Source organism: Aplidium turbinatum, chromosome 2, assembly GCF_918807975.1.
Source record: "Aplidium turbinatum chromosome 2, kaAplTurb1.1, whole genome shotgun sequence".
NCBI lineage: Eukaryota > Metazoa > Chordata > Ascidiacea > Aplousobranchia > Polyclinidae > Aplidium > Aplidium turbinatum.
The window spans coordinates 9488958-9503946 of NC_137473.1; the positions used below are offsets into that span (position 1 = coordinate 9488958).

Genomic DNA, 14989 nt, shown 5'->3' on the forward strand with positions numbered 1-14989 from the left:
TCGAACCCACGCCAATGAAATGACTACTTTCTAACCCTAACCCCTAAAAAGCCAACCAGCTGCCAACTTAGTCAGCAGCAGTGGCCGAGTGGTTAGCGCGTTGGGATCGCAGTCGAGAGCCTGCATGTTCGATTCCACCCCCCCCCCCGCACTTGCTGTTGTTTCTCTGGGCAAGAAACTTCACTATGAGTATAATTGCCTCTACTCAGTGATCGATTTCGAGTAATGGGTAGTACCAAATTTAAGTCATAAGTAGAGTAGACAACCGGAAACAGACATTGCCGTCGGCTGCAGCGTGGGTCAGGTGTACGTCAGAGGGCGTACACCGATGCATAGCGCTCAAGTCCGCTTTCTCGCAATGCAGGGTAAAAATATGAAAAACAAATAAACAAACAAACAAACAGCTGATAGAAAATCCAGCACTTGATTTGCTTTGTATCATCTTCTTTTCGCCCTTTTTCACGTCACGGAAAACGTAGTTTATGATTGGTTCGAGTTTTCATTTGCAGTGCCAGAATAATTTCTTGTTAAGTGACTACCAGTTTGCTTACCCAAAAATGCCCTTTCCGAAACATACTTTGTGAAACTACCTGGAAACCCTATGCTTCGATCAGAAAGAAGCTGATGCTGCAATGGGGGGGTCTGGGGGGCTGCGCCCCCCAGAAGTTGAAATGACTATGACGATTTTAGCCCACTGTCCAAAAATCACCCCCCCCGAATTCTAAAAGTGGATAGAGCCCCTGGAACAACGTTTTGGCTACGGTATCAGTTTTCTCAAATGTTTGAACATTTTTTCTGTGCAATAGCCTACTGTAGCCTACATAAATATTTTTTTGCATTCGCATTTTATGTGAATGATTTTTTTCTAAGGCTTGACAAAGGCTAGATGTAGCCCATAGCCGAAAACCTAGTAGGCCTAGGCAGTATTCGTTTTGTATCATGCTAAATGCTGTGTTGTTGTTTGGTTTCGTTTGATTATGGTTAAAAAAAGTAATCTTTCTGCTTAAATTGTAGGCCATTCACGAGTAGGCCTAAACTCAAATTTGCTTTCTGATGAGCCTACCTACTTGTAGTTGGACTAACCGCGTTTCGACAAATTGTGGGCTACATTTTTATTGATAGTTTGAATTTTGTTAGAAAATAGAACCTGTTTAGGCTAGCCTAGCTAGCTAACAATTTCACACTTAAATTTTAAAATGTATTGAAAAGAAAAATATGGCAAGGTTTTAATTTATGGCTTGTGACAAAATAAACAAGCAGTTCATCACAAAAACGTAATTTTGTATAAACTGAATAGACTGCCATAAATAGAAAATCCAATAAATCACATAGGCCTACTCTAACACAAATTGTAAAGTGCAAACATGAAAATCACACGAAAACGCAGCAAGCAGCTTATCGCATTCGTCAAGTAAATCGATAGGCGCAATCAAAACAAAGGATTTGTTTTGCATGAGAAATTGTTACACCATTTTAATTTATGATTTCAAAAATGTTTCGATTTCGAAAGAACGGCTTTGATATCTCAAACAAAAATGGCGATTATCTGTACACCATTAGTCTTTTAATCTTTCGACAACACAAAAATAAAAACTAAGGTTTAAAGAGTTGTGTAGTAGTTGTAGCCTAATTCAACTTTATTTATTAGCCTACCCGTAGCCCAAGCTAACATGGAAACAGAAAACCTTTCATAACATCTTTCAGTTTTTAGTTTCAGGAAGAGTGGTATAATTTGCTAAACTGGGAAACACTGTCAAGTTTTCCGTTTCGAATGTTGATGGATCAGTAGAATTTGGAAGTTTTACAACAACAAGGTCATTGCAACTAAATGCCAATGTTGTTCTTGCGGTAGTCCCCGCTCTTCTTCTTTCATTTGCTTTGGTGACATTCAAGATGTTTTCAATCCAAAAAATATGCGGAAACACTGCTGTATAAACGCCGGGCACGTCACCATTCACACAACTAGACGACCCTAAAAGGGTAACCGCTGCCAAGTATTTACCATTGCATCGTTGTTGGTGAATGCTTGATTGACAAACCAATGGACCACCAACATCACCCTGTAAACATGATTATAAAATATCATTGAGTTAAAATTTAGGCTGCAACAAAAGAAAAGCCTGTAATATTTCAAACGACATGTTTTCATCTCAAATTATAACTCTTTCTTGAAAAAAAGAATTCATGGCATAACTTTTCACAAAAAAAGGAATCGAGAGCATAACGACTGTATAAAAAAACACGGCAAGATTTCATTTTTTTACACAAGGTAGCGCAAATACAGACGTTTGCAATGTCAATAAACGAGATTAGGTTGCGTTATAAGATAACTATAGCCTACACATCAAGTATCTCATCGTCATGCTAGCTTTATCCAAATCGTGTAGGCAATCTTGCACTTTTTATTTGTAGCCTACTTATACAAGTTTCATTCGTTTAAAACGTCGATTTAGACTCGACGACAAGTATTAAATTTTGTTATTCTTGGTTCTTTCGCTCAGTGTATGAAAAAAAGAAAGTATCTTCATTATCCTCTTTTCGTAGGCTTACTAGTTTAGTGGTTAGAGTTCCCTTCTTTAAGTTGAAAGATGTGGGCTCGGCCGGTAGGTAAAGATTGAGGGTGGACAAGAAGACAAGGAAGTCAATCTTCGTGTCCACTTTCAGGCACGCCAAAGACACAGCCACATGCTGTTGAGCGCGATTTCGAACGCCGAGCCAGAGCTCTCACCACTCAAACAAATTGTCAATCTCAATACCATAATGATAAACTCAACTGCGCTTCTCTGGGGATACGTTGAAACTGTGATTAGTATAAAGCAGTATCTGTGATGGGCGGTACACTTTATAAAAACCTATACATTATTATTAAGATGACTTACGTCACAAATTTCTTCTCTCCTATTGCCATAAGAACAGATTTTGTCGTTTGATATCATTGCTCCCCATTTAGTTTCACACTTACGCTTCGAAACGTTGGAAAATGTGACCTCCTTTAATGTTTGTGGCGGTCTCGACGGATCTAAAACGATATAGAATAGTTACTAAGTGTTGTAAATTTTCGTTTATTTTATGTATGTTTGTAGCGTTATGGTTTCTCTGCTCGGCGCGCTTTACCTTGATTGTTTTCTCTGATCGCGCCTCTTGGCTCACTCAATCTCAGCAAGCCCGTTTTCATAAGAGCCTTTCTTGCAGTGTTCAGTTAAAGGGACTTTCTGTTGCTTTATGTTCTGATTGTGTGAGACTGACTTACTTTGTTTGTTTTATATTTATGTCTTGTGTTTTGCAGATGTACTTCGTTTCCTAGTTCATTAAAACCTATTAAATGGTCGTTTCACTAAGAAGTATCGTACATCACCCATTTTTCTCTGTCTGTCTTATTGCAAAGGTTTAATGAAATCTTACGTTGAAAATAACAAGCAAATGTTACAATTGATTACCGGTAGTAGTGAAAACATACATAGGCTACTCCAATTATTCTCCGGGGTCATTTTAAGCTGATGGCACAAAAAGAAGGATTCCAAGCACATGGATACTGATAGGAGTCCAGTCTATGCTCAGACAGCCACTTTATCTGGTCCAGATCTGAACCAAATGAAGTGGTTGTCTGAGTGAGGTAAGTAGTCAAATAGACTTAATTAGGTTTGATTGATTGAATCTTTATCCTCGGACTGGGGGTCGAATGCAGAAAGGTAGCTCAAAACTAGTTTTAAGCAAGCCGAGCTTAGATAGTGGCTTGAGCCGAGTTTTGCGCTGCAGAAACTATTCTTACTTTAAGCCTAGCTTAAAACTCGTTTCATTCCAGGTTTTGAGCCACCAATTTAAGTCGCCAAAAATGGCGACTTAACAGCGGCGAATTTTAACTTAAGCATTTTGCAAACTGGATTTCAAAGGATTCCGGTGAAGTTGTGTGTTCGTTACCTCTAAAATATGTTCGGTATTCATTTCGTGAATGCAACTTTCGAGAATACAACTTTGCAATCTAACGAGTTACTAACAGGAAATGGGATGGGATGGAAGACAGATTGTGGATGGAAGATGGAAAATGTCAAGGATGGAAAGGAATGGAAGATCTTGATGATGGGATGGAAGACAATCTGCCGTCATTCCATCATTAACTTTCTTACACTTTATCAAGACAAGCAAAATATTGCGTTGCTTGCTGAAACAACTCGATTTTCGGTTCGTATTAAACCAACGGAACTGTTGCCTGACGCGTATTTGTCAAACCTACTGTCGTGAGGCAAAATTGACCAATCAGAAAGCTATGGTTTTTAGGTTTATTTGTGGCATATTCAACGTGGAGATCACAAAATGTGAAGATGGAATGGAAGATGGAAAAGATTTCTGAGATGGAATGGAAGATATCTAAGATGGAACGGAAGAAAATCTCAGGATGGAAGATGGAAAAACGTCTTCCATTCCATCCCATACCCTGGTTCAGGGCCGGATTTAGCTGATGGGGGCCCCGGGGCACCTGCACCCTCTGCCCCCCTTAAGTCCGGGCCTGCCCTGGTTACTAAACAAGATCAATGCTTGGGCAAACAATGGATCAACCACGCAGTATAATCAGTCCATCGTGCAGGGCAGTTTTTGAAGCTTGCTAAAATGTGCATTCTCCGTCTGTAGAACTGTAGGCCTTTCTGGAAATGCTGAAGCTTACTAGCAGCATCTCATACGACCAGGTTAAAGAGAAAATTCTGACCAGATTTATTTGAGTTACAGGTGGAATACAAAAAAGCAGATCCAGCAATTATACAGAGGCAGAAAAGAAGTTATTGCTTGAAACTATGAATGATGCAACGTACAACTTCATTCAATCTATTTGTAGACTTCAATAATACTTCTAATTTTTATTTTTATTAATACCCTTCCCTATTTAGCCCCTTGACAAACCTCCAGATATTTATGGTTCACTGCCATTTTTCAGTTACAAAGTTGTTAAAAAACAACTGCTACTTGTAGCCTACAAATTGTTGCTACTACATCAATGATCAATATGCATGCTTGTCTTGTTGTAACAGGCTGCTAACTTGCTAGTTGCTACCACCAACTGGAAACTGCATTTCAAATTCAATTGTGATGTAACAAAAGGTATTATATGATGTCATTAATAAAGCATCCCTAATTACACCAACAACTTTCTAAAATCTAAACTGACAATTGAAACCTACCCTACATTTGTCGGGTAGGTTTCAAAAATCACCATGGCAAGTCGAGTGACGTCACACTTTGCGTCAAAAACGTGGCTTAAAACCAGTTTTATTATGAAGCGCAGCTCAAAGGGTGGCTTGGCCAAGCGACCTTGCAAATTAGTTTCTGCAGCGCGCTCAAGTTTTAAACCGAGCTTGACTAAAACTCCGCTTGCCTGAGAAGAGCTTGGCGTTAAGCTAGGTTTATTTTGAGCTACCTTTCTGCATTTGACCCTGGGAAAGCTTCTTGCAGAGCTTAATCCTGGCAGTTTCGCATACCGTACTTCTTTAAATCACTGACGCAGGCCCGGTCACCGAGATTGACAGAGTGAAGTTTCCGATTGTTGAAGTCTTGTTGCCGGGGAACTATTCTATCCATTAGATGCCGCTGAATGGAGAGCAGTCCTTAACGTGCGTTGCTCAAGCGCACACCCCGAGAGTCGAACCAGCGCCGCTTGATCTTCAAGCTTCTTCGTTCCAGAAGTGACGCGCTAACCAATTGAGCTATCGGGGCGGACCAAATAATTCTTTGTATATTCTTTGGTAAATATTCTTATATTTTTTGGTAAATTCTTTGTATCAGATTAACCAAAACACTAGCCTCGTATCAGCATCAATATGTTTGGAATCATTCCTTTTTTGCCGCCAGTTTAAATTGTAAACTAACGCCAGTAAGGCTCTCTTTGTTTAGTGATGGTGCTTAAAATAGGACAAGAAAGCTTTAGTCAGAGCCTAAAACTCTTTCAATGTGGGAAAATTTTTACATTCATGATTTTAGCAAAGAATAAACAGCTAAGATTTTCTAGATTCTAGAACAAATAGTTAACAAAGGCTATGCCGAGATATAAGTTACGAAAGAACCAGAGTTATCAAAGCAAAATTTATAAAATAAATGAGCAATGTAAAACTCAGATCTGCAAAAAAGTAAAGTTTGAATGGGGTTGTGGGGAGCTTGTCATCCCCAAAAACATTTTGACATATATAATTTTGTTACGATCACTTTTGGGGCATTTTTAGGCCCAATAATGTTTTTATTTATCAAGATGCACACTTTGTATGCTATTAATTATGCCAGCCTACATGTAAAATTACAAGCCGAAAAACGATGCTCGAACTAAATGTGCGTGGGATCCTAGTCGAAAGTGGGCCTTCAGCAGGGGTTGAGGTCATTATAGATACGGCCTTGCATGATTTAAGCCATTGATTATCAAGTTTTTGTGTCAGCTTTTTTATTTTCTAAACAGTCAAAAAACATTGAACAGACTAGAATGAGTGGCCCCAAATTAACCACGGGCTCCTCCAACCGGAAAATATGGGGGCGGTTAACAAGGCCCTCAATAAAACCTTTAAATTGTTCAAAAATACTAGTATTTAGAGCGGCAGTGATGATGCTCAACAGCTAAATAGGCTAATGCGATTAAAGAATTTTTACAGAAGCAGAATAAAAGCCATGCCAGTTAGCTTACTTGAGAAAAATATTGTATAGCCTATTTATTAGGAAAGGCAGCAGTTATATAGACCTGCAATATTTTTAAACACACTTAAATTTACAAAATACAGTAGACTTTGAGGCAAAAGTTATGTGTTAATGATCATATCTTAATATGTAGAGAAATTAAAAAATCTTTAAAATGTAGAAAGTTTACCCTTATTTTAGGACAGTTAATTTTTTAAAAACATTAAGTCAAATAAATTTATAACCTACGGTTGTTAATTTTTAGAAACAGGAATTTTTGAAATCAATGGAATGGAGTGTAGTGAAATCGTGTTGGCTAATCATTGATTGTTGTACTGCACTGTCAGGAAGTTGTGCGTCATTCTAAGAATCAACTTAAAGTTTAACCATTAAAATTAAGGAGTGTCTGTTGTCTGTAACTTTGTTCAAAACCTCAAGCGATTTTAAAAGTTATTGAACTTGCGGTGAGGTATTCCCAGATTTTGAACTATCAGATAAGTTGTTAACACTTTGGTTACCACGAAACATAAAGAGACAGCACAAAAGCATGTTTGCGTGTTCTTAAGACAGAGCCATGTACTACCAGTTAGGTTTAAGCTTTTCTACATATAACTGTGGCTTGATTGTATTCGTTGTAAGCTTTTCCGACCGTACATGTCACCTGCAGATGTTGATAGTGCAAGCATATTTAAACATGGCAACGATTGTGATTTATTTTTGTCATTCTACAGTAAGCTACAACAACTGAGGGCTACTTTACTTAGCATCTTTAAGTTCCTCTGTTTTGCTTTACATTTAGTTAACGAAGAAACTGCAATATATTTAGCTGCGCTGGTTCCCCTATCGCGGTGTCCACTTCAAGGACAGCTCTCCATTCAGCGCTGGTTCTTCTATCGGGGTGTCCACTTCAAGGACAGTAGCTCTTCATTAGGATATCCAATGGGACATCTATGCAGTTGGGCCACACAATGGCGCATTCAGTTTAGAACTTCTTTTAAAACGCGTGTTGGTGTTCGTGTGGGGTGGGAATCGAACCCACATCACCGAAGTTGCTACTTCCCTGACATAATATTGAAAGAAAAGCGCTTTTTTCGGAAAAGCAGCAACAGCAACGAAAATAATTTGGTCTTAACAAAAATCGAGCAATTCTAGATATCAATCGGTCGACTATTTAATTGATCAGCAAGAATGTTCCGTTTTGGTCAAGTAAGAATAAATGTCGTCTTTTCTTACCTATCCTTCCAAATCCTGTTGCCACGCAACCATGTAGGTTGTTTCCTCTGATGAGAGCCTCCCAATCTCCATAGAAGTTGTTTGGTAGGCATACAACGTTACTTGCAGGCGCTCTTCCATCCAGCTGAACCAATCCGACGTTGACTGTGATTTTACTGTCTGCAATAAATCAACACGTAAAAATAAGATTAACAATCTGTTGACATTGTTTTCAATACCAAACCGTATGTTTTTCCAACGTATTCTTTGGATATCAAGGCAGCCGGCAAGCCACATATATTCTGGATTTTGGTTCAAATTAGTCAACCCGAAAAATAATTTCTTTTTTACTTTGAACCAACATTGAGTCAATGCGTCTGTAGGCTATTGATTCAACGTATGAAAGTTCATGCTCACGAATACTAAATTTGAAGAAATAGTATTGTTTTAAAAATTAGTGAGTTTCAAAATTTTGTTCATACCAAACCTAAATAACATGTTGCCATCGCAAAACAACGGTTTAGATTTATAACTCAGAAAAAAAAATTACAGGCTTGTGGTACAAGGTAGCCTACCTACGGTACATTGATCACAAGTGTTACATCAAGTTACATCACTTGTTGGTACAAGGTAGCCTACCTACGGTACATTGATCGTCTGTATGTGATAGGAAAACTGAATCGTTCGATGTGTAATGTTCAGTGTTGAGTAAGAAACATCAGCTGATTTAAAAAAATCTGAATTACTTGAAAAGTTATGATGTCATAAAAATTATCATTGCTGTGGGCTATTACACTGAAATATTGGAGCATTTGGTGAAGGAAAGAAATTATTTGCATCTTGTCAAACTAATTTTAAATTTTTACATCCTATTGCAATCAACTAAGGAAAAAGTTAATTTGATTTTCTTTGTGTCTCAATTCTAACAAAACATTTCGAAAATTTTAACTTTAAAATTATTTACTTTAAAAAAGAATTTGATTAAGAGTTTTTGCTATGAAAGATTGTATTGTTCTACACCTCAAGGAAAAATTTTTTCTTAATGCTGACAGATTGAATAGTTGTAGAAGTGCAAAATGTGAACATAAGATGCTAAATATCTAGTTTTAAAAAGCAGTAGGGTATTAAGTGTAGAATGGTTTCACTGTCATTAGCTTATTTTGTCAATTGCATAATCGCTCTTAAAGTTCATCATTGGATTTCGATCTCCAAAATTTATTTATGAAAGATTTCTACAGCCTACAAATGTTTTTTAAGATCAAGCAAATCTACTTTTTGCTTTTATAGCTTGTAAAAATAGCCTAAATTTTAATATCTTCCATCAAGGTTTAAATTTTTCTTTTGAAAATGTGAAAGGTGTTTTAATTGACAAAGACTTAAAGTGGTAAGCGAGCATGATAACTTGTTAAAATGAAAGTTATATGAAAAGGAATTGAATCATTGTTTAATCACCAGAACTACCCCCTTGTTCTGTTTCTAATGTTCACTCTCTTCGAGCTACATTCATAGATGGTTTGTGTAGTATTAAATGCAACGCAGTTCCGAAAGCTAGTGCAAATAGACACCAGACTAAAACAGGTCGTTTGTATGTAGCCTACATTTGTGAAGTGAAGCACGGTATTTCACAATGTAGACACTAACGATCTTTTTTAGCCTGAAACTGCGAGTTTGTAAATCTTAAAACATCAACAACTGACAGCATCAGGCTAAACAGGTCATTAGCATCTACATTGTAGCAACGATCATGCTGCTAAAAGTGAAACTCAATCTATTGTAAAGTACGGTGTAACTTATCTTCCAATCAATCAATCTAAGTTTAGAAAATTAAAACTTGAAAATAGTCAAGAATTACGTAAATGCCATCGCTTTTATATAACTTATATAATAAAATTAACAAATTTCTATATGACCACACGGGTGATTTCCAAAGAAACACCTAAGTTACAGTTATTGCTTGTTACATCGTAAAAGTTTAGATTATTTTATTTTTTTAAATTTTTTGTGAAAGGTCGGTTTGTTTCTCCGAAAGTTGGGTAGTTGCAGTTTGAACATACGATTTGATCTGTTGGAAGACAAAGGTCAGAAAAAAATTTGGTTCTTTGGCCATATTGGAAATAGTGTAGGCTATGTACTTTTATAGGCAAAATTCAAGCATGGCTAAGAATGCAAAAGTTGCCTGTAGGCCAATAACTAAACTCTTGATTATAGATCGTACCAGCAAAAAAATTTACCCGAAATAACTTATATTTTTAGCATGCCAGAACAACTAATCCAAGACTAGTGTAATCCATCATCTATTTAGCGTCTAATTATAATTATATAGCGATGAAAAATGCAAGAAAGAACTAATAACCTAAAAGGAATTTTCGGCAAAGTAACCTTAAAATATGCACGAAATGCAAATATGTCTAAATCTGTTAATGCGAACTTTAAAACCTTCGGAAAATTAAAATTAAAACTTTAAAAAAATATAGAGCTAAAACATTTTTCAAACAAAGATGAACAAATATCATGTGTTCATTGCGTTGGTAGACGGAAGTTTGGCGCTGATTTTCGTTTTTTCCTCGCACTCAGCTCTAGGGAAGTGGATTTAAATGATGTAGGCTACTCGGCAACTCTTCTTCGAAACTGAATTGAAACTATACCCATTGTAAAAATCAAAAAAAAACAACTCATACATCAGGGCTAGCACTTACAATGGGTACAACGCTAGAGGCTACAAAATACAGACTTATTATTTTTTCTTCGACAAATTATTACATTAAATGATGAGAGTTCTCATAGAAAATACAATATTGTTACCGACAGTTTAAACTTAGGCTAAAACGCGCACGATAGTACGTTTTATCAGTTTTCACGATCTCCGACCTAATATCAGTGCAAAGTTAGGCTAAATGTGAAGAAATTCCGCTGGTTTGTGAGACATAAAAGTATGAACACAGTGCAGACCTCTGTCGCATTGTGAATTCTTTGAATTTAAAGTGGAGAAGTTTATAATGTCTAAACTACGTTAGTTTTATGATGACCAAACCAATAAGAAACAAAATTGCTAAAAATTAGCCTAACTAACCTAACTAGCATATCAAAGTTGGCAATTCACGACCAAGACTATATTTTAATGAACTTATCCAATACATCACAGAATAAAACCCATAAAACATCGCGGCAATGAAGACTTTCATTTACTGAAGTGGAATGAAGGGATGCTTTACTTTTTTTTTGGTGCAAATTATGTTCAACATTTTAGTCGCTGCGCGATTGTTTAAAGAAACACTGCGCAGTTGAGACCGTATTACCTTTGGAATGTTGCATGTCGCGTCGCATGGTAGCTATATGACTGTTTTCAATCTTTTTGTGTTCCACCAAACGCTTTTGCATAAATAAAATTTTACGAGGCACCAAGCAAAGCTCAGAGAAAGTTCAACTGTGTTGCGAAGATACACGAAGTTCAATCTCAGTTCATTGATATGTAATTTTTTTTGATACCGTAGTGTTATTGAGTCCTAGCCCAGTGACAATAGTGTATCAAGGTCAGGGGTGTTAAGAGGATGATTTGGGTCCGGTACGGTACCAATGAAATCTTCGGGCCCCAAATTACAATACTTTTGAAAGAAGAAAAACGCATTATATCCAAAGTGATGTTTTTAAGTTCCCGGGCCTCTTGGAAAGATTACGGGCCCCTCAAACTATCTGGAGCCCGGGTCCAAAAGTACCCCTAAAGGTCCAATAGTCAACGTCCTGTCAACGCTATTGATCATGGAAAAACTAAGAAATTTTTGCGGAAAACCGGACTGTATTGTTCTGCGAAACAACCGACGAAAATCGTTACTTTCATCATCAGTACATCATCAGTCACTAGGCTACATCATCATCACTTCATCAGTAGGCTTGAAGAAAATAAAACCCAGGCCTCACCCACGCCTTCCTCGTAGCATGGATGCACTTCCTTCCTTTTCCCTCTGTAGAAAACCCTCCCTTCCTCGTGAATGTCCGATATATTCCACACGCCAGTCAAAATGTCAACTCGCGCTCTACCACTGAAGAAAGGAAATGTAATTAGGTGTAATATTTACCGTGGGTAGGTTATGCATTTGTTTTCTTCTTTCTTTGACGTGCTTGTTTCAGGCTTAGGTTTTTATCATGCTTTTGACAGTAGCTCCTTAAGATATCTTTTCGGTTGGAAAATAAAAATGGTTTTGAACTGTATTTTTAAGCTGTATAAAAATTAATGATGAACATTTACAGATTTAGACAAAACTTTTTATAGGATACTCAATCTCAACAAAACACCCATGGTGTTTTAGGTATGATTTTTTTGCAAAAACAAATTTTCAAAACTTCTATCGGTTTTACACAAAAAAAGAAACACAAATAGACGATCAAAATATAACCAACCAACCAATATTTAGCAATAAAGTCAAAACGCTGAGCTGTAAATCCCACTCAAAACATCACCATTAAGTGGAACCAAAAACTGAAACCAAAGTCCAACGCTGTTTGGAGTAACAAGTAAAATAGACTTTGAGTAGGCGTAGATAGCTAGTAGATTATGGATTCATCTGATGAGGTTAAATTTAACACGCTTCTTTTGATAGATACACTTTGACCTACACGCAGTTGTATACTTTGACATTTTAAATGTTTGTAAATTGACAAGCATTTGTTTGGTGTTTGTATCTTGGCACTTGAAACTGCCTGTTATTAATCTAGTAATTTTTATGGTGTAAGAATTGAAAAATAGTTTGACAGAAAAGCCTAAGCAAAATTTGGAAGGATGGTTTTGACAAAAACTACAATAGTCTACAAACTCCACTCTGTTGCATAAGAATTGGAGTATTATGTCAAAAAGTGCATGTTTTCAAGTTATTTTCGAATTTTACACATCGAAAAAATCTTTTTTTGATGCCCAAAAATCTTTATACTTTGTAAAAATTGTTTTTCGATCCAAGTGTGAGAATCCATCTGGATTGGCTACATCAATACTTTCCAACTTAAAACTAAAAGCTGGGTGCTTAAAAGTTTGCAAATTTAATCAAAGATTTTGTTAATATAATGTGAGTTGTCCTATAATAAACAGACCAGTTCATTAGACGACTACTAGTTTCAATAGTGAACAAATTGCCAAATTTTTTAACAGCAAAAGCAACCTAAACGTTTACATTACTCTGCTATACAAAAAAAAACAAAAAAAAAACAACGTCAGATCACGGAGTATGAGATATAAATGAATTATTAACTTTATGCCATATATAGAATCTTGCTTTCTTTACTTTAAAAATTCTAGTAGGCTATTCTGAAAAAAATTGCGATTCCAATCTAATATTTAATTTTGATTACGGACATTTTTATTGCACATTTTAATGTCCTATTCTTTTTTGAAACGTTCTCACTTATGCACTGGTTGTCAAAAACGACAAACTACCTAAAATGGTTCCGTTGTGTGACACTGGCGGCGCTAAAGCGACAATTTAAAGATAGCAAGAAGTGTAACATTTAACGTTTAAGTTCATTTAACGTTCATTACCTTCTGTCTACCATACAGAGATGTACGTATACGCCGCAAATTCTACGCCGCAAGTATGCGGCGTAGACTTTTTGTTTACGCTAACGCTTGCGGCTCCATTTTTTTGGATAGTTTGCGCTTGAGGTTACGCCGTAAAGTTTTCGCGGTTATTTAGCGCATAGCGTCAACGCATACTTTTTAATGTATTTTTTTGCTACAACACGCCAATACCTTCCAGCGCTGCAGTTGAAAGAATGTTTTCAATGGGCAAAGACATATTGGAACCAAAACATCATAGCAAAATGTCAGATGAACACTTTCGGATGCTTGCTGTGTATCTTCGTGGAAATTCAAAATAAAACTTGCTTGTTTCGAGTGGTTTATACCGTGTGAATGTTTGGCACCTAGCAAACAAAATTAGTTTACGCTGGTGTATGCGCTGACGCTGACGCCGCCAACTTTTTTACAAGTTACGTTGACGCATACGGCGTATGTTTTTTCGAACGTTTGCGTTTGCGCTGACGGCCTCAATATTTTTTGTATGCGCGTACATCACTGTATATCATACACAGTTGGCTGCATCGTCGAGTAGTGAAAACGTTGATACGACAACAAAAGGTCGCCGGTTCGACACTGCGAGCATGCGCGGGGTGTCTATGGCAGGACAATAAAAGTCTTGTCTGCAGGAAGAAATGGATATTAGCTTACTTGCCTTCCGTTTGCTTAATTTAAACTTTCAACCGCAAATGTAAGTTTAGAAACAATCAAAAAATACATATTATACTAACGACTATCAAATTATATGAACTGGTTTTTGTTTTTAAACATCATAATTCAAATAAAATACTTAGGCTAATACTTAAAATTTGAAAAATAACAATTTGCTTATAAACTGTTTTGTTTTAGTACTGCAAAGAATTTTAATGAACGTAACCTTCATCAAGACTTGAATAATTTGTTTTTAGAAAGAAGTAAAACTTGGCTCTGTACAGCAGACTCAGTTCTTATTAAAAATGAATCAAGTGTAGCTGTATCAAGAGGAAGATCGGCTTCAGCGTTAGAATTTTTTAAAATGTCTGCGTTTTTGTAGAGACATTGATTTCTTACAAAGCTATGAACGACGGAAATGACAACTTAGAAATATTAACATTAGATTCCATTTACACTGTAAAATTAATGTGATCGTACAGAATTCATTCAAATTAATGAATACCGCTTTAAGTTATTGCAACCAATGCAACATTGCAACATGTATCGTTAGCTTACCCCATTTTAAATCAAATCAAAAGCGTCTTCTTACCGAATGCAGATCGCTGTAGTTAGGATCCATTCCGGGTGTACCAATGTACCTCCACAAAGCATGAATCCCCTGTGGCCCTCTCTTACGCGAATGACGATCGCCTGCCAGGGCCATCTTTGACGAAAGCCGTCACGGTCATGAGCCATTTGTGCAACTTGGAAAATAAAGACAACCGTTGGCGAATATCAAAGCAAAGCTAAGACATAAATTTTATCAAAAGTCAGGGCCGAATTTAGCTGATGGGGGTCCTGGGGCACTTTTAGATCGGGGGTCCCCCGTACAAAAAAATTTCGCGCCGGCCCGGGGCACCGGCACCCTCTGCCCCCCTA

General features: G+C 36.9%; 1 protein-coding gene across 1 annotated transcript; it reads right to left on the bottom strand.

Moving 5' to 3' along the window:
- Positions 1-1211: 1211 nt before the first annotated feature.
- Positions 1212-14780, bottom strand: LOC145765604 (granzyme M-like). The gene is made up of 5 exons (XM_082577440.1): positions 14661-14780; positions 11773-11894; positions 7879-8037; positions 2880-3019; positions 1212-2060 (listed from the first exon to the last, which is right to left on the bottom strand). The coding sequence occupies exons 1-5, from the start codon at positions 14720-14722 to the stop codon at positions 1701-1703; spliced, it is 843 nt and encodes a 280-aa protein (XP_082433566.1). The 5' UTR covers positions 14723-14780; the 3' UTR covers positions 1212-1700.
- Between the last annotated feature and the right edge of the window lie 209 nt (positions 14781-14989).

What these genes read in the sequence shown, in the direction of transcription:
- LOC145765604 (XM_082577440.1), bottom strand. Translation starts at nt 14,722, where the DNA reads ATGCTTTGTGGAGGTACATTGGTACACCCGGAATGGATCCTAACTACA. An exon ending in ACTACAGCGATCTGCATTCG is followed by an intron (nt 11,895 to 14,660) that starts GTAAGAAGACGC and finishes TCCTTTCTTCAG; the next exon opens with TGGTAGAGCGCGAGTTGACA. An exon ending in ATGCTACGAGGAAGGCGTGG is followed by an intron (nt 8,038 to 11,772) that starts GTGAGGCCTGGG and finishes GATTTATTGCAG; the next exon opens with ACAGTAAAATCACAGTCAAC.